Source organism: Chelonoidis abingdonii, chromosome 15, assembly GCF_003597395.2.
Source record: "Chelonoidis abingdonii isolate Lonesome George chromosome 15, CheloAbing_2.0, whole genome shotgun sequence".
Classification (NCBI taxonomy): domain Eukaryota; kingdom Metazoa; phylum Chordata; order Testudines; family Testudinidae; genus Chelonoidis; species Chelonoidis abingdonii.
The window spans coordinates 53,252,522-53,278,640 of NC_133783.1; the positions used below are offsets into that span (position 1 = coordinate 53,252,522).

General features: G+C 43.8%; 1 protein-coding gene across 2 annotated transcripts in view; it reads right to left on the reverse strand.

Moving 5' to 3' along the window:
* ATRNL1 (attractin like 1) overlaps nucleotides 1-26,119 on the reverse strand; it is a 1,085,315-nt gene that overhangs the window by 851,792 nt on the left and 207,404 nt on the right. For both annotated transcript variants that reach the window (XM_075072516.1, XM_075072517.1), the window contains exons 9-10: nucleotides 25,873-26,056; nucleotides 9,104-9,258 (exon numbers count right to left, since the gene is read on the reverse strand). In XM_075072516.1, the coding sequence (XP_074928617.1) occupies nucleotides 9,104-9,258; nucleotides 25,873-26,056 (339 nt within the window). The remainder of the gene's footprint in view (nucleotides 1-9,103; nucleotides 9,259-25,872; nucleotides 26,057-26,119) is intronic.

A 26,119-nucleotide genomic window follows, 5' to 3' on the forward strand; every position in this document is an offset into this window, starting at 1 on the left:
CCCCGACTCTGGCCAGGTGGCATGGCTCCAGCCCAGCCCCAGCCCCGACTCTGGCCAGGCATTGCGGCTCCGGCCCAGGCCCCGGGCCCAGCCCTGGCACAGCTCCAGTGGGGGTAAGTGGCTTGCTAAGAGGCAAGGGGCGGGGGTTGGATAAGGCAGGGGCAGGGAGTCCCGGGGACAGGGAGCAGGTGGGAGGGGGTGGATCGGACAGAGGTTCTAGGGGGGTGGTCAGGGAAGGGGGGGTTGGGTAGGCGTGGGAGTTCTGGGGGTCTGTTGGGGTAGATGGTGTCAGGGCAGTCAAGGGACAGGGAGTGGGGTGCGTTGGGTAGGGGGTGGGGTCCTGGGAGGCAATTAAGGTTGGGGAGTTTCAGGGGGGGTGGTTAGGGGACAAGGAGTGGGGGGGTTGATGGGTTGTGGTTTCTGAGGGGGCAGTCGGAGGCAGGACATGGTGGGGGGCGGTCAAATGAGGGGAGCAATGTACACACCGGGTGGTTCCCTACCGGGTCTTCAGCGGCGGGTCCTTCAGTGCCACAGAAGACCCGAAGAGAAGACCTGGAGTGCCACTGAGTGAGTCATCCCTGCCGGGGACCCACCGAATCAGGCCCCGCACTTCCTAAAGCCGGCCCTGATTTCATGAATTCCCTCGGGGCAGTGGACAGGCCAAATGGGAGGACCGTAAATTGGTAGTGTTCCTGCCCCACCATAAAACGGAAAAAGTGTCTGTGGCCCTCAAATATATGAACATGTAAGTACATGTGCTGCAGATCGAGAGAGGCGTACCAGTCCCTGGGATCCAGGGAGGGGATGATGGAGGCCAGGGAGACCATGTGGAACTTGACCTTCACCGTGTATTGGTTCAGGCCTCGCAGGTCCAAGATGGGCCCAAGCCCACCTTTGGCCTTCAGGATAAGGAAATAGCAGGAGTAGGACTCCTTGCCTTTGAACTCCCCAGGCACCGCTCCCATCACTCCCAGGCCCAGGAGACACCCCACCTCCTGCTCAAGCAGAGCCTCATGCGAGGGGTCCCCCAGGAGGGACAGGGGTGGGGGGTGGTTGGGCGGGGAGGAAGTAAACGGGAGGGCATAGCCCTGGGAGATGGTGTTGAGGACCCATCGGTCCGCGGTCAGCTGCGACCACTCCAGGAGGAAAGCCCACAACCGACTGGCGAAGTGAAGCTTTATTGAAGGTGGATCCCTGATGAGAACTGGCAAGGCACCCCCGAGTGTCCTGTCAAAACCACCTTTTCCCTGCTTGCTTACCCTTGGAGGATCCAGGCTGGGGCGCAGGCCAAAACTGCCTCTGTGAGCACCTCTTATAGTTCCAAGACTTCTTATAAGCTGTCTCCTATTTTGGGTGAGTGGCCTGAGTGGGAGTCTGCTGCAGTTGAACTTAGGTTTAGCCGAAGCTGGAACATAGAGACCCAGAGTCTGGAGCGTCGCGCAGGAGTCTTTCAGTCCATGCAGCTTTGCATCCGTGTGTTCCGCAAACACAGCTTTGCTGTCAAACGGGAGGTCCTGCAGGGAGGTCTGCGCCTCACTGGACAGCCCAGAGAGCAGGAGGACAATGAGAGACAGGGGCCAGTGTGGCCACAGTTTGCCATAGGGCATTTGAAATTTTCACCACCCCATTATGGAGAGGCAAGGCCCCCCTGCCTGGTGCCAAGGAGGACAGCACGTTAAACAGGGAGTCGAGGGCTCCTCCATCTCCTCTGCTTAGAGGTGGAGGCTTGATGCCACCCTTTTTAAGAGTTCTTGGTGGGCCCTAAAGTCCTCCTTTGGGACGGAGGGAAGAGGGGCCATAATCGTCTCATCTGGGGAGGGTGAGGAGGCTGGTGTGGTACTTTGGGAGTCCACTGGCACTGGAGGGTCCACCACCTGGTCGGTCTCCGGGCACAGTGCCAAAGATGTATGTCCCACCGATTCCATCCTCAGAGGTCTGGAGAGGGAGGCTGATGGTCCTTCTGAAGTTCCAGCCACCGAGCGAGCCCCCACTGGGGGCCTGACCCATCGATGGATGGCTACAAAGGGAAGCTGGGCTGATATACGACCTGCCTCTGTCCCTGGACCAGGAGGAGTGGTGGCTCCGGGAGTGATACTGACCTCGGAACCACAATCCCAATGTGGAGGACTGGTACCGTCAGTAATAGCTGCTCCATGATTGGCTCCGGCGGGCAAACCTGCAACAGCGAGATGACGGCGATCGACACCTGGGGCTGTGGAGGCGGTGCCATGGCAGTGTCCTGGAGCAGGATGCCAAATAGGAACTATGTCGATATTCGTGCCGTTACCCACTGCAATAGCCCCTCCGAGATGAGGACCTTTGGCAACATCTTCCTCAGTCTCAACAGCTTTCGCTCCTCGAGGTGGAGTGGTGCTGAGTGTCTCGGTCAGACGGAACCCAACCAGACAACCCTGGTGGGCGTCGAGGGCGATCCACATCGAGTTTGCCCTGAATGGTCGCTGGGTAGCGAACAGCATCAGGAACGTTCCCTCAACCGAGATCAGTGCCCGAGCCGGGGGTGACTGCAGAGATCCCAGCAGTGGCTTGCCTCTGGAGCACAGGGCCAACATCAGTGGTGCTCCAGGTACTGGTATGAATAAAACATCCCGGGCCACTCCGGTGTGGAGGGTATCTGGACATCCAGGGAGGCCTGCTCCAAATGGGCCGAGCTACTCTGCTCAACTTGATTCGGAAGCCTAGAGGCCTGTGGGGATCGAAGACTGCCCAATGCGGGCCTAGCCTCTGTCCCAGGTTTACTCAGTGCCTCGGCGAAGAAGGCTTCTCCCTAACCTTCTTGGCATGCCCCGTGGATGGGGAACAGTGCTAACTAGTTGATGGTGCTGGGGAGTCATCATGCACCAACACTACAGTGCCCGGTGCTGACTCAGAGTGATGTGCTGGAGCCGCAGTCAGCGCCCACTCCATCAGGATAGCCCAGACCCTAATGTCCCTTTCTCTCTTAGTCCAAGGCTTAAACAACTTTCAAATCTTGCAGCGATCACTGAGATGGGTTTCCCTTAAACAGAGTAGACAGTCCGAGTGCGGATCACTTAGTGGCACAGATCACCTAAAAGTGTTGCATGATTTAAAACCCAGGACACGGGGCATGCCCCGGCCTGGGCACTCTAGCTAAACTAAACTAACTAAACTAACTACAGGTACCATACACTGAACGAACAAGCAGTTTTGGGGACGAGCTACAGCAAAGCTGGAGTAGAGCAGTTCCGAAGAACCTTCACTGGGAGCAAGAAGGAACTAATGTTGGAGGTGCGTGCAGCACCCCTTATACTGCACCATGGAGGCACTACTCCAGGGGTCACTGGGGCACTCCCCTACGGGTACTGCTAGGGGAAAAACTTCTGGCACTGGTGCACATGGCAAGCACACACACCTATTGTGGAATACACATGAGCAATCACTTGAAGAAGAATAGTTGCCATCTTCATACACTATTACAGTATTTGACATTTAGAACAGTTCATCAAATTATTGTGGATATTAACAGAATGCAACACTATGATTAAATAAAAGCTCTCTGTAAACTCAAACGCTTCCCTCTCACACAAAGAGAAGTTGGCCCAGTAGACGATATTACCTGACACACCTTGTCACACTATGATTAAGTGATACGCATCATATGAAACAGCTGTAATCTCATCTTTGTAGAGTGTGTTTTTCACCATTATATAAGTGCATTCAAGTCCAGCTAAATGCAAACTTTGTTAACCCATATAATTCTTGAAGTGTAACACAATTGGGACCCCAACAATTTGGTCTCTATCAATCTCACTAAGGCCCATTTTATTGCATTCCAACGAATTATTTCCCTTCTGCTCCCCCCCCCCGATCTTTTATCTTAATCTTTCTTCATGTCATCCTTTTCCCTGTCAATCCTTTTTTTTTTTTCAACCATTTTGAGCAGCTGCAGTAGAAGGAATGAAAAATTTCTTACCCAGTACTTTTCTGTTAGCAGCTTCTCTTCTCATTTGTAACTGATGGGTTAATGCCCCACACCTTTAGAATTTGGAGGCAGCTCAATAATTGTTAATAGGGTCTCCAGGACTAAGCCTGCCCTTCTGTTCAGGCCAACAGAAGAGTTCTTCCAAAGCTGCAGAAACACTCTAGCAATAAATTATTTGCATTAGGACAACTTGCTATAATGCATTAATTAACCTTAAGAGAATTATATGTTTAAGTCTCCCTCAGAGAAAATTTTCAATTTGTATTCTGGTCATTTAGAAGACTACCAGGGTGGGATGAATGAGCAGAGAAGCTGCTAACACAAAGAAAATTATCAGATAAGAAATTTCTCATTCTGTTTGCAAAGCTTCTCTTCTCATTCATCACTAATGGGAAGGAGTGAGCAGTGAATCAAAAGTGTGCATGGATGGGGGAGGATAAGCCTATGTATGATACCAGCAATTCTAGCCATTGAGATAATTGGCTGGATGACCATTACCAGGAAATGACTGATGCAATAAAGTATTGGATAGTGCAAATATTGACTATGAGGGAAAATTATGGTCAGTCCTTAATTTTACTTCCAAATATCAAGCCAATCTTCCTTAACCCCTTAAGTAACTGTTTTTCCTTTAGATTATTTGCAACTATGGCATTTTAATTTTCATCTTTAGAAAAGAAATGGTAGTATGCACATTATGCTGTATATCTACCAAGCAATAGGAGTGCCCCTTCGTGGGACAATGTACATGCTGTACATCGTGAATCTTTTAATGCGGAATTTGATGTGGTTCCATGCTTCACCTGAAGAATCAAGGTACTGTTTGATTTGTTGTCTTTTATTCCTGTTACTCACTGTGTTTTGAACATCTAAGAACTATCTGAAAAGTGTTACAAGTGTTACAGTGTTTAATATAGACACACACATTTATTCTTCTGTTTTTATCTTAGGGATAATTGAAACAGGAAACTTAACAACTGACCTAAATATATCCACTGCTCCAAACCTGTCAAACCTTTGATATCAGCCAGCCAATTTATATATAACCCCTTGAAAAATGCATTTATTTGTCTTTTTTTTACAAATGCTACTTGACAAGTTCTTGGCAGATTACCCGTAACAGGCAGGTCACTTTTATCATAAATCAAAGATTATCACCGCCTTCTGGAAGCCAGAAATGAGGTGATTCAGGATAGAGATCAGAATCTTAACGCCTTGGTTTGCTGCAAGTTCCCTAATGGACAAAATGCAGGCTAATAAAGCACATGGAAAGGAAGCACATCTCTATCAGTCTAGCAATTCCAGGTATGGGATTTTATATGCAAAAGCGATCTTTCATCATTTATACTACCAGAACACAGGAGCAGAAACACATAAATCTGGTGAATACCAACCACTGGTGCCAATTGATTAATACATGCTCTTTAACCTGAATAAAACCATCATACTGTCAAAGACACATTCACTAAAAATGAGGTTTTATGCTTATACAGCTGCCCAATACAAACATCTGCAACATATATGAAGAAATTTTTTTGAAGGTCAGAAACCCTATGTTTCATTTGAGATCAATAATAGAACCTGCATCAATGGTACCAGCAGCGACACGTTCTGCTACACACTGAGATATTCAACTATAAACTGAAGCCTCATGAATTAAAGACTGACATTCTACTGAGATTATATATGTCTACACCACCACTTATGTCGGCAAAATTTATGTTGCTCAGAAGTGCGAATAAACACACCCCCGAGCAACATAAGTTTTGTAGGCGTTAAGTGGGAGTGTGCACAGTGGTATGTCGGCGGGAGAAGCTCCTGCCAACATAACTACTGCCGCTCATTGGAGGTGGTTTAATTATGTCGACAGGAGAGCTCACTCTCGTTGGCATAGAGTGGCCACACGAGCGATCTTACAGCAGTACAGCTGCATCGGTGCAGCTGTGCCACTTCAAGGTCTCTACTGTAGACATAGTCTTTGAGTCTAGGTACCCACGAGTTCCTCATGCTCAGCTCCAGTAGCTGTTTTGTTTGAAAAGAAGCTGTTCATCTGAGTTTACTGTCACGGGCAATATTTCACAACAGCAAGTTGACAATGATTGTAGGAGGCAGAATAATGAAAGTGATTGTTAATAGCAACAGAAGGAAATTTAATCACGTCTGAACAAACACTTCTGAGGTATTTCAGTATCCACTCACTTCTCTTTATCTCTATCCATAACACTGTGTTCTCCTGCAGAAGACTTGCTTTTCATGGAGATTCTTCAAAATGATCAAATATTTCCTTAACTTGATAGGCTGCTTGTTTCCTGAGGAGTCCCAAGACAGCCAGTCTTTTCCAGTGGAGTCACAAGCCAGTCCAGGACAAATGAACACAATATTCTCTTTAGGTAATTTCTTTTTATTTTCCCTTTTAGAGTCAGAAATCTCACTGTGAGAACCATTCATTGAACAGTGAATACCAATAAGCATTCGGGCTTTTGATTAATCCATTGTTGAAATAATCATAAGAGGAAGAAAACTTAACAGGTTGTTTTATCCATATTTTTTTTTTCAAAACTCATAGTTTTCCTCAATGCCCAAATGGAAGGAAAGGTGTATTCCTTCACTTATATTTCCATATGTACTTCAGAAGACAGATATGATGATTTATGGGCAACTTTATGCTGTAACAAAGAATCCCAGACTTTAGGGGTTCTCTTTTATAAATATTTCATGATTCACAGCAGTTGGCTTAGTGTATTTACTATAGTAATTCAGAAAAAAACAGTAAAACAATGTTGACTTTCAACAATATTTTAAATACACTAACATCTGTATTTAGTGTTTAAAATCATTAATTGTTTTCTATTTTACTATTGTAATTGTTTTAACTATTTGCAGCATCTTCAGTGCTATAAATGGTGGGTTTTATAAATGCCTTCTTATAAAATGAGAATGAACACAGCTACCACTATCACAATTTCATTTAGTTTTGAACAGAAAATGAACATATTAGATCAGATTCTCTGGTGTGATCATAAATCACTGAAATTGCTGCTGAATACCTCTTGTGAGATACTGAGTCCCCACAGTTCCCTGGGGAAAATGGAGAAACTGAGTATGTTCAGCATCATCCAATATTGGGCCCTTGTTTTATATTACATTTCTTGAAAAGACAATTTATTTTTTGTAGTTTGATTTTTCTACTCATAAGTTTGTCCACAAAGAGGCTATTAATATTATGCCTACTAAAATTAAATTTTGTTTAAAAAAGAAGTCTATACAGGAAAAAAACTTTAAAAAGATAAATTTCCAAACTCTGATATTGTCACAGAAATATAATCAATAAACCTCAATTTTCTTCAGATACAGTAGTAATGCTACCATAGTCTGAATTATTTAACGTAACTGCATCACTCCCAATACTTTCCATGCTACTTTCAAAGAGTTTTGGAAACAAAATCTGTACATTCTAAATTATTCTAATACATCTCTACCCTGATATAACGTGGTCCTCAGGAGACAACAAAATCTCACCGCGTTATAGGTGAGGCCGGATTATATCAAACTTACTTTGCCCACCCCCCTCATTCCTTGTTCCCTGACCACCCCTTTCAGAGACCCCCCTCCTTAATCACCCCCAGGACCTCACCCCGTACCCAATCTCCCTGTCCCCTGACTGCTCCGACCCCTATCCACCACCACCCCACACCCGACAGGCACTCACTGGCAGCAATGGGAAGCAGAGCAGTGCAGCCTCAGTTCACTCCACTCCGCCATCGGTGAGTGCGGGGAGGTTGGGGAAAGGATGCCCCCCCGCAATCACCTGCATCAGAAAGCGGAGCGACATGGCCCCAGACTGCTCTGCTTTCCTTGCCCCGGCTCCAGTCGTGCTGCTGAGGGGCAGCTGGGGAAAGCTCCTGCACCCACCTGCAGCAGGAAGTGGAGCACCATGGCTAGGAGCTGGCAGACTAGAGCTGTCTGGGGCTGGGCTGCTCCGCTTCCTGCCACCGGTGAGTGCGGGGAGGTTGGCAAAAGGACGTCCCCCACACTTACCGGCGGCGGGAAGAGGACCAAAGCGGACACAGCCCGCTCCACTCTGCCACCTCTCAGCCGCAGTGCTCCGCTTCCTGTCGTCGGTGAGTGTGGGGAGGTTGGGGAAAGGACACTCCCCACACACTCCCGTACTCACCTGCAGCGGGAAGCAGAGCACTGTGGCTGGGAGCCGGCAGAGTGGAGCTGGCTGGGACCAGGCTGCTCTGTTTCTGCTGCTGCTGGTGAGTGCAGAGGCGATCCCTTCCCCCAAGCCTCCCCCTCCGAGCGACACGGCTGGGGCCAGAGCGAGGGAAGCAGAGCGGGCTGCTCCCGGCCCCCTACTAATGCTCCGGGCCACTCTGGGACTGCGGGGTCCTCAAAAGTGCCCTCTCACAGCTCCTGCCCCCCAGACCCTGGGGGAGAGCCTCTGACCGCTCCCAAGACCCTCTGCCCCTTATCAAACCCCTCAGCCCTGGCCTGGTCCTGCACCCTTAACATGCTGCTCAGAGCAGGTGTCAGAGCTTTACCGTGTTATATGCGAACCCATGTTATATCGAGTTGCATTATATTGGGGTAGAGATGTATCTGTCTCTAACTTTATAGCTTTAACATCATTAATAAATTAGCAAAACCTTGAATGTTACAATTATTTGTTTCTCCAGTTAAGTAAAGGTTTTAATATGAATGAAAGTCACTGATTGTTGTGGTATATTTGAAAATAGCGTTTGTGTGCTAACTCATGGTGAAGCAAGGGAGTACTTCAAGGGAAGATCATGAAGATGGACAGAGAGATCTTAATGTGAAGAGAAAATACTAGATTGTGGTGTTTTACATTTGAGGGGAGAGGGTATTTTAAGCATTGAGAAATACAAAGACAATTTTGGTCCAGTTTTACATAATTTTTTTGGCTTGCATCCCACATCTAAGAAACTACACAAAGTGATAATGGAAAATCAAAAAAACGTGCTTTGTCACACATCCTAACAAAAAAATAGCTTATAAACTTTCATAGTTCAAATGTAAAAGATACATAGATCTTTTGTGAATGAATTCTTATGTGCTTCATAAATCAAGGCTGATTCTTAAACTTCACCTGATAAGTAAATCTTACAATGCAGTACCTACCTATGTCATATGCCAGAAAGTCAGCTGAAAAGCACTTTGCACCATTACTCAGAGAAGTATCATTATGGGTATTTCCACCAAAAATCAGCATAGCTCCACTTATTAAGACAGCTGAATGAAGATACTTTGCAAAACCACTCTCTTTCAAAATAGTCCTAGAAAATATAAGAATAAAATAATACATTATAATATATTAAAAGCCTATCCCTTTTATAATAGATGACAGTTATAGCTAGGGTTCCTACATAAAATACAAAAAAACAGTAAAGTTAAGTAGAGTACCCAGTGAACATAATATAAAATATATTCATTTCTGAGATAATAAATTTGCTCATATAATAAAATCTAATTAATAAAAATATAATAAAATTTGCTCATATAATAAAATCAAAATCGAAAGATCCACTTTATTATTTTACCAACCGATTTATGTAAAAAATTAGATCAGCTATGCATTACTCAGGAAATATATTTGCCTACAAAAAGATTAACTTTTTAACCCAAAATTTCTGTTAGCATGTGCACACAAAATTTTTTGGCTAGAGAAAGAACAGTTATTCAACTTTCATTACTGTTGTTCTTTGAGATATGTTGCATATATCCATTATGCCAGGTGTGTGTGCATCTCATGCACTGGTACTAGTGACCCGTCTCTAGCGGTTCCCACAAAGGCAGCCATACCTGAACCAAGGTGTCACTCATTGTCCAAGCAAAAGGTACCAAGGGTGAAGCTGCCATGCCCATCCTTCAATTCCTTCACACCAGACTCTTAGATGAAAGACTCCAATGTATTTGGGATGGAGGGTGGGTCATGTAATAGACATATGTAGAGCCCTGCATGGGGGATGCTGTATGCTCGGGGCAGGCACCAGCAGCCAGTGACTGAGGCTGGACAGCAGGTCGGAGTCAGGACTGTCCAGCACCCGCTTGCCGTGCTGCTTCCTGTCCAGCAGCTTGGGCCCCTCAGGCACTGCCAGAGTCCCCACCATAGCCTAGCCTGGCAGCTATGGCTGCACTCCCAGGCCCAGGCCCAGGCCGCCGGTTCCTGGGCAGCAACACTGTTGTTGCTGTGTGCTGTCACTCGCGAGCCCCTGGGAGCAGCACGCAGTTCAACAACCCTTTCCCCCATCCCCCTGCTGCAAGGTCCCTTCTCCTCGGAATCCCCGCTCCGTGCTGCCTCTTACCCCCAGTTCCCACCCTCACACTGCCTCTTCCCTGAAAGGTCTCCCGTCCCCATCACTAGCCCTTGTGAAACAGCTTGCCGCTGCGGGTGTGGATGCAGATACAGGTAAAAGACAGCTAGCGGACTGCTGGATGGATTGTGGGTTGATCTTGACAGATGCAGATTCACGTTTTTGTATCCGCACAGGGCTCTAGACATATACAATGTAGCTCAAAGAGCAACCATTACAAAAGGTGAGTGGTCACTCTTTCTTCTTTTAGTGATTGCCTATTTCCATTAGACTAGGTGACTCCAAAGCAGTTTTCAGGGAAGCTGAGGCTAGGAGTCTCATCAGAAAAGGGACTGCAAAACTATTTTCCCAACAATAGCAAAGGCCTGGACTGTGAACTACATTATCAGCACATTACCCACAAAGGCTGTGGATGCTGAGTGAGCTCTAGCTGAATGCACAGACAGCTTTTCCACAGGGGTGTTGTAACATGACAATGCAGCTGGTGATCCACTTGGACAGCCATTATGCTGCTGCAATATGCTCCCTCATTAATTATGCAAGGGAGACTAATAGTTGGGAAGAGAGCCAAAAGGGCTTTGGTTCTGTCTAGATTAAAAGCCAAGGCTTGGCAAACATCCAAACTGTGGAGCTTTTGTTTGTCTTTATGGAAATGTAGCTTTGTAAAGAAAACTGGTAAATCTATAGACTGGTTGAGATGAAAATCAGACTCTCCTTTGAAAAGAAACTTAGGATGTGGCCTAAGCTCTACCTTGTCCTGGGAAAAAAACAGTGTATGGAGTGTTCTGTTACTAGGATATGCAGCTCTCCTATTCTCCTTGTGATGTGATGGCTACCAAAAAGCTACCTTTGCTGAAAAGTGTAACCCTAAATAGGAAACTAATGGTTCAAAAGGGGAACCTCATAAGTACTGATAACTAAATTCAAATCCCCATGTGGAGCAGGGTTGCTAATGGGTGGAAACATCCCATCTAGGTCTTTTGAGAACCTGTAGTCATTGGTTTAGAGAAAAACAGTCCTCCCCCTGGTATGGAAGTGGAATGCTGAAATTGCAGCCAGGTGCACTTTGATGGAGCTGACAATGAAAGCTGACTCTTTCAGGTGTCACAAATAGTCCAAGATTTTTGAAGTATGGCCACGGACAGTCCATGGTTAATTGCCCAGATAGAAAACTGCTTCCACTTACTAAAGTGAGCAGCTCTCATGGATAAGGTTCCTACTTTTAAGTGGGACATTTTGGACCATTTCAGAACAATGTGATTCCTCAAGATCTAGCCAGTGAGGAACCAAGCCATGAAGTTGACAGTTTGGGAGTAATACCCAACTGTGATCTTGCGACATCAGGTTCTTGACTGGAGGCAGGGGAAAAGGTTCCTTGACTGATAGCTTGCAGAGGTCTGAATACCACAGTTATCTTGCCCAGGGTGCCACAATGAGTATCATTTTGTCTTGGTCCCACTTCAGCTTGAGGATGGCCTTGGAAATAAGTGGTATGGGGAGAAGGCAGGGATAGGAGTAGAGCAGGTCCTTGCCCCAAGGGAAAAGAAACATGCCTGAGACAGACCCTGGGCTGTGGCCTGGCCTCAGACAGAACTGGGAACAGTTCTGATGGGTTGTGACTATGTCCACAGTTAGGATTCCTCCAGTTGAACCACTGATCTTAGAATAAGTGTGTTCAGGGACCACTCATGATGCAAGGTGAAGGATGTGCTTAATCTGTCTACTGTGACATTGTGAACCCCCACAGGTGTGATGCTACAAGTGACAAGGAATTTTACATGCAGAAGTTCCACAGCCTGACTGCCTCCTGGCAGAGGCTCTTTGATGTGGCTTCTCCCCTGCTCATTAATGCACAACACTGCTGTGGTGTTATTGGCAAGTATTTGGACAGTTCAGTTGTGTAAACAGATAGGAACTGGTGACCTGCTATGGAGTTTGCCCATAGCTCTAGAATCTTATGTGTGGTCCCATCTCTTGACTGGACTACAAGCTTTGAGCTTGACAAACTCCCAGATGGTCTCCCCACCCCACAGTTGAAGCATCTATTACCAGAGTCATGGAAAGAAGAGGCAGGGAGAAGTCTCCTGCACACATTGTTGTGGCTCATCCACCAATCCAGTGAAGATAAGATTTTGCCAGGGATACATACCAGTCCATCCAAGTGATATATCTGAAGGCAGTACACTGACCTGAATCATGACTGTATCCCTCTGAGATGAAGTCTGGCATCTAGGTTCATGTAATTGCATGCCATCATGTGCTCCAGGAGCTTGAGGCAATTTCTCACTGATGTCTAAGGGACACACAGAAGTCTCGGATGGCTAGGAGTCTTACTAGCATCAGAAAGCCCCTGCCTAGAATTGAATCCAGAACTGTGCCAATAAATTCTATTCCCTGGAGAGTACTATGGTCAATTTCTATCACTTAATTCCAAGTCTAGGCATTAAGCAGCTGGATTATTCGATTAACGCAATTCTTCACCCCCTGAAGGGAGCAGCTCCACAGCAGCCAATCATCCTGGAAAGGGTACACCTGGGCATCCAGTGATGGAGGCATGGAGCCACCATTCCCATTTATTTCATGAAAACCCTCAGTGCAGATGACAGGCCAAACGGTAGAACTATAAACTGGAAGTGGTCTCCTTTTGCTAGAAATTTTCTGTGACCAGAGTGAATGGCTACATGGAAATATGCATCCTTGGAGTCTAGGGCAGTATACCAATCTCCTGGATCTAATGAAGGGATAATAGTTGCTAGGGAAACCATGTGAAACAAACACTTATTGATTTATTTATTAGGTACCAAAGGTCCAGAATAAGCCTGAGACCCCCTTTTGCTCTGGTTATTAGGAAGTACTGATTCAGAGGGGTACTTCTGGGGCTCCCAAAGAAAGTAGATTCTGCTCTTCTTGCCTCAGAATTGATTTGAGAGATGAGTCCCTGAAAAGGGACAGGGAAGGTGGGAAAGACAGGAATTGGGAGGGTATATCCCAATTCCACCAAGCTTAGCATCCAATTGTTGGAGGTGATGGACTACCACATACTTACTAAATGTGACAACATGGTCTCATGGGGACTGAGGGGAAACCTGTAAGATCTGGTACAGTCCGCATACCATGTTTGATGATGAAGTCAAATAGGCTGTTAAGACGCATGCAACTGCCTGGATGAGGAAGCTGTGGATGTGGGTGGGGGGAAAGACTTCAAGCTTATACTGATCCAGCTCTCTAGGCAAATACTAGTGCACTGACTGTGAAACTTTGGTCTCTATAGACCAGTGGGAAAGAGAACAGGGATTACAATACTTCCCTTTTAAATGTATGCAGTGCCTCATCTGTTTCAAGGAAAATAAATTACAGCCTTTGAAGGGGAGATCTTCAGTGGTTTGTTAGACTTTGGCGAGAATTCATGAAGCCTGGAGCCATGTATACGGTGCATGGTTACTGCCATTGCCATGACTCTGGCAGCTGAGTCCACTATATCCAAAGAAGCATGTAGAGCAGATCTTGTGACTGTATAACCTTCCTCCAGGAGACACTGACACTCAGCTTTGGAGTCCTCAGGCAGTTTTATTAAGGAATTTCAAGATGGCATCCCAATATGAGTATTCACAACAGGTCAACAGAGCCTGATGGTTTCCTTTGCACCATTTTAATCCCTCAGTTGCATATATTTTTTCAGTCAAAGAGGTCTAACTTTTTTTTTTTGCATCTTTATCCTTAGGAGGCACTTTTGCTCTACCTTGGTAGTTTCTTTCATTTTCTGCTGCCACTACTCGGGAGGATGATGTGGCATATTAATAAAACTGCTCATACACCTGAGAGGGAATCTGGTTCTTGTGCTCCGTGAGCTTTTTCACTGGCAGGAAAGATGACTGAGCTTGCTATGAAGTTTTAATAGACTTACAGGCTGCACAGCTGCTTCATTTATAAGGAGAGAAACTTTTGCTGACATAGCTGGGTGCAAAATGTCTATGATCTTGTGAGGATTTTCTTCCACAAGTTGTATTTGTATCCCCCGTAGCTAGCCATTCTTTTCAGGAGTGCCTGGTAGGCCTTAAAATCTTCCAGTACCAGAGAAGATGATTTCTCTTTCAGGGCCTCATCTGTTGAGGAAGATGACATATTCCAAGAGGACAGGTTACAATCCTCTTGGGGCTGGTTGAGAAATGCAGACCTGTCTGAAGCTAACAATCGGCAATCCTGAGCCTTGGCCCCTCAGTGAACGCTAATATTGGAGTCAAGCAGCCTACCAGTACTGTAACAAGGAGACTCTGCCTGTGGGAATATATTTCAGTAGTGTAGCAACTGGCTGGTACTGACTTCCAATGGTCTGTCAGTTCCGAGTTGGCAATATTCCCTCCTCTGGGACTAGTTTCTGTAGTGTAGTGGAGATGATAATCTAGAATCCGGAGGCATCCCCCATGGTATCCAGTAGGGACAGTGATGGGATTGGCACAGTACCGGAGACCAAGTGTGCTTACACTCACCCCTTCAGTCTCTCAATCTTCCCCTGTCAAGACAACTCCAATGAGAGCAACAATGATCCCTAGAAGTTGCCCTGCATTCCTGTACTGGGAGACATAGGAGGGGAGGAGGAGTACTCCCCAGTCCAGGGATGCATGGTATCAGGGATTACATTACTGGAGATTAGGAGTGAGAGTACCACAGTCTAGTTGCAGATAACAGTAACATCAAACTTCAGAGTGGTAGCCATGTTAGTCTGTATCAGCAAAAAGAACGAGGAGTACTTGTGTCCCCTTAGAAACTAACAAATTTATTTGAGCACAAGCTTTCATGGGCAAAAACCCACTTCATCGGATGCATGCAGTGGAATGTTACCAACTCTGTCCACATATCTATTCAGTGGGCACCATCATAGGACCTAATCACGTCAACAACACTATCAGAGGCTCGTTCACCTGCACGTCTACCAATGTGATATATACCACCATGTGCCAGCAATGCCCCTCTGCCATGTACCTTGGCCAAACCAGACAGTCTCTATGCAAGAGAATAAATGGACACAAATCAGACACCATGTTATAGTTGATATGGCAACACCCATTTTTTCATGTTCTCTGTGAGTGTATATCTTCCTACTGTATTTTCCACTCTATACATCCGATGAAGTGGGTTTTAGCCCACAAAAGCTTATGCTCAAATAAATATGTTAGTCTCTAAAGGTGCCACAAGTAGTCCTCATTCTTTTTTAGTAACATCAAAGGCTTTCTGATTATCAGCACGATGCATTGAGGTACAGTAGTTATCATTGGTCTTGGAGCTGCTTTCATAATCTAGGGATGCTGTACCAGATCTGAAGATGCTGGTACCATAGCAGACCCAGACACTGAAGGCAACATGCACCTCATGAAACAACTCCAGCAAGACAGTATCAGTCTGAGTAAGGGCAGTACCAACAGGCTCATGAGATCTTTCTCAGCTCTGTCGGCCTCTGGTACCAAGATGGCCCTTTGCCCTGCTGTGATCAAGGATGACAGCTCTAGTGCCTTCTCCAGGGAAAGCAGCAGTGCTCAACAGTCCTGGCTTGTGAAATGGAGTCAATGGCTCTTCCCTGATCAAGACACTATGGAGTGGTATCAGAGAGCAAAGAGTCCCGCACTGAGGATTTTGATGAGGCAGAAACCATCTTTCTTTAGCTTTGGAGGCCAAGATGGCCCTGAGTACTTATGTCTCTTTACAGAATGCCCTGATGTAGTGTTTCTCCTCCTTTCTCTGCCTTCTGGTAGGGCCAGAGGAGCATAGACCGGGAGGAATTCCCTCTAACTGATTGAGGCAGTAGCAATGCAGAGTAAAGGGTGACCTCCACAGTGATGTACCTGAACTGTTCTATTCTTAGCATCTTGCCTTGCCTCAGCAAATCAGATATCTGTCCTTGAGCTGACCTTCACTCAAGCAATTCAGGCAGCAAGAGTGAGGGTCACTCACAGACATCAGTCTGCAACACCCAGAACAAGGTTTCAAGGTGCGACATAGGCACAGGTTCCCCCCGTACCAGGCACAGCCCAGAGTCCACTGATTTACTAATGAGGGAGGCAGAGAGAGAGAGAGAGAGAGAGAGAGAGAGAGAGAGAAAGAAAGAAAGAAAGAAAGAAAGAAAGAAAGAAAGAAAGAAAGAAAGAAAGAAAGAAAGAAAGAAAGAAAGAAAGAAAGAAAGAAAGAATAGCCCACTCGAGGAACACAAACTAGCAAAAAATACTAACTAGAAGTTCAGAGGAACAACTGACAGCATGTTCTTACCACTGAGCACAGACAATAAGAAGAAACAGAAGGGTAGATGTGGCAGCTCCGTATTTTATACCCTCAACTCAGAACAGGAACAGCACCAGGGCCTTTTGTGGGAGCAGATAAGACCACCAGTAAGGAATTTCCTCTACACTGCCTCCAACTCTAGGGCTCAATCCTACAAACCCTTATCCATGTGAGTAGTCAAAGAGGTTGCTTGATCAGACCCTTACAATGAATTACATTACTGTACTCTGCATAAATACATAATGAAACCATTTTACCTTTAAACTTCACATTAACATTGCTTTGAGCTAACATTCTTTCTTTCTTTCTAATTGCATAACACAGTCACCCTAGGGTGTGCACTGATTTTTTTACCATCATTTTTATATCATTGTGATTCCCTTATGTGACAGTATGTCTCATTGCTTTGATATGATGTCAATTGACTAAAAAATTAGAGACATCATTAAATAAAGAATAAGAATTATTGTGTGTAAAGAAGCTGGGAAGTGGATGTTGAACCTAAGTATAGAATCTTGCCCTTCAAAAACTTTTTTTGTAAAAATACCATAAAAGGAGACAGTAATGACTAACTGCAGTACCTAATTTTTTTCTGTGATGCTAATAAAAGGGAATAAGTCGGCACATCCATAAGCAGCCATACCTTTCTAACTGCTTCCACTTTTAGCCTCCATATTTTTAAACTAAGTGTGAGTTGCATTTTTTTTGTTATTTATAATAAATACATTTTGCAGATAGAGCACGAAACACAGAAAACTGTGTTTTGTCAACCTAAAATTAGCTTCACCTTTTAAATAATGTTTGGCCTAACAACTTAATATCTTATGGCCAACATATTTTTCAATATATTATTCTTGCTTTTATAATTATCTTTGAGTGTCCAAAATGTGCTAGATACCTCAAAGCAACAAGTATATGTATGGTCCCAGCCCACAAGAACGTGCAATCCAACTTTAACAAGATTTAAAAATAGGGTTATAAACATGCAAAAAAGCAGGAAAAGTTGAAGAACAAGGGTAACAAAAACATGCTTATTCAGCTCAAAGAGGCATGTACATATCTTGATGGTCATGTTGCTTTTATTTTCCCCTCTCTCTCCCCTAATTTTTCATAGGCAAGACAGAAAAAGTTAGTTTTTAAGAGGTATCTGAATGAGGTGAGAGGTAGATAGCAGAACAGGTTTAGGGAAGGCATGGTAAGCACTGGGTAGCTTGGAAGAAGGTGTAGATAGGTCAGAGAGAAGATGATAAACAGGGTATTGTGGCTGAAATCACCACTGGAGTGGAGCCAGGATGAAATGCATAAGTGTATATACTCAATTTATGTTTACCACCATATTCTTCATTCTTTGTCCTATATTCTCAAGACTGAAGACTGATCTATATTATATACACCTACAAACAGTCTATAATGCTCTTTCTAGTATCTGGGGATTAGCCAGAGAGATCCATCAACCACACCCTTTACAGAGGACAACAGTGAGGATGGTACACAAGGTACTACAAGGACCTATACCACCGGAAAATTCCCCTGCACTGGGAGGCTAGGTTAGGCTGGATTTAAGGCTACTAGAGCAGTGGCAAAGCAGTTTTGATAGACGTATGAATCTAGTACAATATCTCCTTCTTCACAGTTATAGAATAGTATAAATTGTTGATTTTTTGTGTCCATACTTAAAACCCAATAAAATATTTAAATAAATAAACATAGAAACCTACTATTGTTATACCACATTTATCAATAAAATGAAATGGCCAAGATATTAAACTCTGGAAATTACGGTACAGAATAAACTAAATTATTTTTGCACTCCATTGTTCTTTACAAACTACAATATGGATTCGATCCTGCAAGGTGTGATCAGTGATTTCACTGTGATTTCAGTGCAGATGAGGGCAAATAAGTAATTACAGCAGTTGCTCACTTCATAGCATTCTACACGTACCAGACCTCAGCCTTAAAAACATGTCTTTTACCAACAAATTTGTTCTGAAAGTATGCAATTTTGGGATGGAAAGATAGCAAAGTTCAGAATAAACGGTAAGCTAAAATGTTTCTGGGTTTTGTGCCCACTGAAACTCATGTAAGTGTTAGCTCTTGTATTCATCCTCCACGTCCCCAATTCACTTAAAAAAAAAAATAAGCGTCCCTGTGTGCTCCTACATATATCAGACAGATGTTGAGAAACTAACAAGATTTGTGCTTAACTTTTACATCAATCTCAATGCTTCTCTTTCTTCCACTTCAACCTCCTGCCTTCTTTGTATGTTATCTGTTTACACTGTAAATGCCCTGAAGCATAAATTATGTTGTCTTCATACTTGTATGTTACCTTCTTGGCATAATGTTGGTGCTATAAAACTAACAACTAGCTATGATACTTCAAAAGTTGCTAAGTTTTACCCAAAGTTACCACGTAGTATTCTGAAATCCAGTTATTTTGTACCCTAAGTGTAAGAAAATCATTCAACATCTCAGATGCCACTGTGTGGTAATTGTGGGTAAGTGTTCACTTGTAATGTGGTATAACTGCTATAAATGGATACAGAATTAAAAAGAAAAGGAAAACTCAAAAATATCACAAAAGATAATGTACTATATATAAATGTATAGTCAATGTTACAATTAATTGCTGAAAAAAAAATGTTTACCACCATAGTCTCATCAGAAGAGGAACTGGAACTGCTCCCTGGAATCCTCTGGTAGCTTACTAGCAAACTGGGATATTGCTTCCCAGTTTGAAAAGTCATACTAAGACAGCAGAGCACTATGATTGGCAATGCAGAACTGCAGAGATGTTGTCGAATATTTTTTCTACCCATAAAGTCAAGCTTTTTGGCATCTTTATTCTTAGAGGTAACCTTAGCTCTGACCTGTCAGCTCCTCTCATTCCCTGCAGCCATCACTAATGACCTAGGTGTGGGGTGTAAATAAAACTGCTCAACCCCAGGAGATGGAACCTGATCTTTTTGTTCCATTCTTGTAGCAATTAGTGGAATGGAGGAAGAATGGGTTTGCCGGATTGTTTTGGCTGGCAATAAGGAGGATGCCTGCACAGGAGACAAGAGAGAAAAAATCCTAGTACTGACTGTGATGTTTCTGTTGTGACAACTATGAATTTACTTGAATTGTGACCTGAACTGTGCAAAATATGTAAAAGTTCAGAAGATATTACAATAATCCTTAACAAATTATGATGGGAAAAGACATGAAAGGGAGACAAGATAACTGAATTCATCTAAACCAAAAAGACCACGTTGCCATATTCAAAGACTGTATTAAAATTATGCTAGTTAAATAACAGGAGATATGGAGCCAGAAGTTAATGAGCAAAAATCGGTAGTCAGAAAATTAGGCTTAACTGGTGGATAAAATAATGAAGGGCTGGACTATTGCACCCATCACTCTCTTTTTGGGTCTTTAGAAGAAAGAGTTTTGTGGGGAAAGGACAACAAGGAAAACAGATGGAAAGAACTGACAGAGGCTACTGGAGCAAGCTTCACTATCATGACTGCAATCCCCAACATTTCCTGGGACCCCGGACCTTCATCACCCTGATCCTGAGAGGTGACTTGACCAAAATAGGCCAGAGAGAGGGACATCCAGATGACATCACCATACTTACCAGCTCCAGCTGGATCACAAACACCACCTGGGATAACAGTTATCATCATCTTTGATTCCATCTAAGTCAAGAAACTGTCAAACAAGGGGGCTTTATCTTCTAAGGCTGGACTTTAACTACAACAGTAGCAAGGACATCGCCAAACCATCTCAACTAATTTCTTCCCTTTTCCCAAAAAAGGACAGTTACCACCGTCTTTGATACCATCTCAGAGATTGTCAAACAAAAGGTTTTTTTTCCTTCTAAAAAACTGTCTACAGCTAAAGGAAGAGAGATGTTAAAATGAAAACCTTATTTAATACTTTACATTCCAAGTGCTTTAATTATTTGTCTTTATTTTCTGTATCTTTAATAAAGGGTTAAAAGGATTTTTAACAACATGTTTGCCATGGTGCTAAGTAGGCTAAGGTCTTTGTATACCAAGCCCTATAGCTTGTTTAACACTGTTTAATGGACAGCAATTAACTTATGTTAACACCTTTAGCCCATATATTCCAACTAAGTTAATGCAATAAGTCAATCAGTATTGGCAGGAGAAGGCTCCCTCCTGGAAGATCAACACGTGTGAGGGAGTGGCATATCTGCAGGAACTAGGGGTGCTACCATAGCTCCTGGCTTGAAGTAGTTTCCATTATATACAAGGTTTACGGTTTGGTTCAATGGTTCTCAACACCACCACTATTTAAACTGTTCCAGAGCCCCTGGGGAGTGTTGAAGTAGATCTGGATGTTGAAGACAAACTCCAAGCCATCCAAGAGGGCCACTGCGGGGACTGGAACAGTACTAGGCCCCAGGCACATCTGACCCGACCATCTCTAACATCTATCCTCTTGGAATCACGCCGACAAGTGTGGGAACAGGAACAGAAAGAAGCTCCAGAAACTCCGTACCAGGATACCTGAAATTTTATCTCTGAATCTGACAAGGAGTCAGAATATTTCAAGAGTCAGGGTGGTATGGTACTGGGAGGGGTCCTCAGAGATTGTAATCTGGATATGTACCAATATGATGCCAGAGGAAGCATAACAGGTTTCTTAGCTGCTGGTATCATTTGGTATGGAGGACCTGGTTCTGGCCCAGAAAATAAGTCAGGAGTTGGCACCGGGGCTGAGGTGGGCAGTACTCTAATACAGTGCTCCAATGCCCATGATCTTGACTGCTGCACTAAGCCTGGACAAGAGTCCTCAGTCTGCACAAAGGGGGAGGGCAGTACTAGGGTGACCGCATAGCAAATGTGAAAAATTGGGACAGGGGGTGGGAGGGTAATAAGAGCCTATATAAGAAAAGACCCAAAAATTGGGACTGTCTCTATAAAATCGGGACATCTGGTCACCCTAGGCAGTACTGTTAGGCACAGTAAATCTTTGGCCACTTCACAAGCCTCCAGCATGATCATCACTGATAGGGGCTGTTGACTCACAGGAATTAAGGATGACTGCTCTGTCACAGCTGACAAAATAGCTGATCTTGATGGTTCCTGGAATTGATGGCTTAGGTCTGACCGTATAAGCTGGTACCAGGCAGCAGTGAACGAAAAGGCATGCTCTATCATAAGTCCTGGACTGGCCTTCTGTAGAGGAGTCCCAGGCTGGACTTCCAAAAACGAGACAGCAACTTTTTCTTTTGCTTCTGTGATAAGGACTGTTCAGAAGCCCTAGATTTAGAAGATGGTCCCAGTGATCAGGAACTCCTCCAGCATGGCTCTGCTAGTAAGGCTGGAGGAATCTTTGAGGAACTTCCCCTCAGTGACCAAGAGGGTTCCAATGCTGGTCTCAGGGCTGCCTCCCTGAGAACATATCAGAGGCACTCTTCTCTGTTTCTTTGTCCTAGTCTTGAACCCATGACAGATGGACTTAATCTGACCCTCACCCAGGCACTAAAGACAGTGCAAATGAATGTCATTAACAAGCAGAGACTTTCTGAAGCCCACACACAGCTTGAACCCCAGGGTCCTTGGCACTGGTTCTCCTAGTACTAGGCAGGGCCCAGATGCCTTCTAAGTGAAACTCAAAGCAAGATTATAAGAAGTTAAAAAAAAGCTAAAACCACAATGAAAATAATAAAGATTTTTGAGTGTCAAGAGCAAAAGAGTAAAAACTACGTAAGTAGCTCACAAGAAACACTAATGCTCCAACCACAGAGGGTGAAAAGGAACTGAGGGAAAGGCTGAGAAACTGCCCTTTATAGCCTCATTTCACAGCACGAGTCACTTCGCAATTGGCAGGGCCACTACCTGGGTACCGCTAGGAAAAGCTGTCTGGCATCAGTGCTGACGAGGCATGCAGACACCTACAGTGTAATAGACATACACAAGCACTCACAAAATAGAACGTGTTCTTGCCTTCTGGACACACATAGATAATAAGCACTAGCTAATTTCCTAAGATAAGCCATGATGTGCACAACGTATCATTGACTAAGATTGGCCCTTCACACTGATTCTTTCCATAACTGCCATCAGTAATGCCCATGAATCTTTCAATGGTCCTATACACATTAACACAAATATACTGGAGTGAGCCACAGCACATTTTTCAATAGGTAGAATTCCATATTTTATATACATCAACGTTTATTTATTTATTTATAAACAGTGTACATGAAATAAAGACTAAATATGGAGATAATTTTATAGAAGTGGAAGCAAAAGACAGTGCTACATTGCATTAACTAGTTAGGGTAATTCTTTGGCATTATAATGCCCCAAATTATTATAATTTAACAAAAAATAGCTATAGAACCTTGGAAGACTTATTAAAAAAGCGCTCTCATCTGTATTAAAAAAAATCACTAATGCTTGCATTGTATTACTGAATGTTCCCTCAAATAGACTATGATATTATTTTCCTTTCATAAGCTAGAGGAAAAAGCCTTAAGCTATGGATGATGACAATAAGATAGTATTATGAATTTGGTCGCTTAAAAATAGATAAAAAGGGAGAAAAAATTCTTCTTGTCATGGTGCCAAATTGCCATAAGCTAGTGGCATTTAAAATACAGATTCTGCAGTCAAATCAAATTCACACGTTTCTTAACATTTCCAACAAGCTGACCCGAGAGCAAACCTTCTGTCCTTTAAATGAAGCCAGTAATGCCCAGGGCAAATATTAAATTGGAGGAATAAAGTGTTCAGATATAGAGCTTGATCTTGAAACAGCTCTGAGATGAAAAACTCAAAGGTCAGTTTGTGCATAGAACACACAAGCAGCATTAATAAATTACAGTAAACTTGAGGGACAGACTGATAAATAGAAGCATTAAGCTTACAAACAGAATATTAATTTAACTGAAGTACCTATTAAGCACATGCTTAAGTGTTATCCTGAATCAGGGCCACATTGTACACAACACCCATATCAAAGCACATGGAGCAAAATTTCACCCTGAACATATCTGGCACATAATGATATTATCATACTATGTGTAATTAATTTTAAATACTGTATAAGTACACCATGAATTATATTAATATATTTTTAAAAATCAAGTTGATATCTTCATCAGTATTGTAACTCCCTGAAACTGATCATTTTGCTGAATTAATTTATCACCTGTAAATTACAACCATGAAGATTAATAGACATTATTAAGCCATCAACTGGAGACTCAAAATCACACAGCTGCCAATAGTCTTGACATGGCTAGGGCTCTGATATTTATATCTAACACTGAGGACAGTCCTAGCCTCTCTCACTGCAGCACCACAGACGTTTCTTTTAAACTTCAACACCAGTCTCCTACGAATGAAAGGACACACACATCAAAGTGATGGTCAGTACTCTCACACCTGTAAGACTGCTGGCTTAGTGCACTGCACAGTCAGTCTTATTGTCAGGACTTATCTCATCTACGCTCCATCACAGATACATGCAGGAGTGGAAAATAATCCAGGCTGTGAGAGCGGCTAGAGGGGGCAGTCAGCCAGTGCGCCCCAAGCAGTAGCAACACTTCACAACAGCCATCCCTCCCCTTCTCTCTAATATGATGAGAAGACCACAGTTTACTAGTCCTTTGCAGTAGGTTTACAAATCCGGGATTTTCGGAAAGAAGAAAAATTCTCTCTGTGGACGATCACCTTCCCCTGCTTGAAGCTGCACTGGGCAGAATAGTGTGGTGATGGTTCAAGATATGATCAATTGTGCTTCAGATGGAGTTACAGATGCAGTCAACAGCACTGGAGCCAATGGACAGAAATGCCGTCAGCTGTTCTTTGGGGGAAAGATGGGTGTGGTAAAATGGAGAAATAAGAATGTGGAAGGAAAGAGGGGGAGACTCCATGCTGCCATCACCCTCCCTGCATGCCTACGCCAGAAAAGTGAAAGAGGAAGACACTGAGTGTGACTGAGCTCACTGTTGTCATCATCCTGAACAAATCATTATTAATATCTATATTACCGTAGCACCCAAAAGCCTTAACTAGGCTTGGCAGGATTTATTTTAAATCAATATATGTCGGTAAAGTCCATGTCACCTGACATTTGAAACTGACCAAAAAAAATATCACTTGGTAACAGTTGACTAGAGTGCCTCCCCCCGGCATATTGTACCTGCAGGGATCGGGATCACCAGCTCTGCAGTAGCACAAATTGCTCTCTGCCGCCTCGCTCACTCACTCTTATGACAGCAGGACTGCAAAGAGTTCCCTGCATAACTGTAGAGACAGTGACACCCCTTCCCTGCAAGCGTAAGGGGTAGAGAAGTATGTGGTCTTGGCAGGACAGAGCACAGAAGGAGGACAAGCCCCCAGCCCTGGTGGTGGCCACCAAATTGTCTCAGCTGTCGCAGCCCTGCTCACTCAGTCACCAGTCAAAACTATTCAACAGCACCATATCACCAGAAGCTAGTCTTCCTCTGTGCAGTCCTGGCCGGAGGTCTCTGTTCCACTGGGCCACAACCACAGCCTCCCCTGCACCTGGTGCCCTTGGGTCTCTTGGGCCCTTCTGCCATGCTGGTAGTCCCCTGCATCTCTGCTGTCGGTGCTGAGAACCTCCTGCAATGCCACTGTCCCTGCTGCCCTAACCTTAACCCCATCAATTTCCAACTGTAAAAATAGTTAAAAATTGAAAATAATCTTGAAAATGAAAATGTATATTAATTTTTGAAATTAGAAAAAAAAATAAAAATGAAATTCTGCCAAGCCCAGCCTTAATCAACACCAAGGCCCCTGCATGCTGAACACTGTAGATACATAAAGATGTGCATGTGTAGACACAGACCCTGCCCCAAAGAGCTTACAGTCTAATTAGACAGGAGTTCTAGATCTCTGGGCCTTGATCCAACAAGGCAACTAGAAGTAGGGAAAGCCTGCTGAGGAATGAGAATTTGGTAGGATCTCCACAGGTTCCAAAAGGAGGCTGACACAGTTTCCATAAAATTCAAACTTCTGGATGTTTTTTTAAAATGACAAAACCTTTCAAAGCCTAAAATTAAGATACTAAATATTCTAAAATTAACCTGCCAGCACACAATGTGCTTTGTCTGCTAAATCTTCAGTTTCGATAGAAAATTATCCCTCTATTTTCTTTTTCTGAAAATTCCAGCATTGAAAATTATAAAATCATTACAACATACATATAAACATGAATAAAGAAGTTATTGTAAATATCTCACTATTGTATATGCACTAACAACAATTTAATGTTATCTTGCTCTTAGTTCACCGTTGTCTTAATTTTACTTACCATGTCCTCTTATTAACTTCATATCTATAAAGGTCATCCACCAATCCATATTTATTGCCAGGTAATGCTTTGTATCCACCATGAACATAAATGGACTTTGTCATTTCATCATAGACACTAGTATGACCATATCCACCTTGCACAATTGCTCCTTTTGTTTCTGGCACAAGCCATGAATTTGATCCTGGAAGAGACATATGAGAGACATAAAATAATCTATACAATCTAATCTTGCAAGGACCTACTT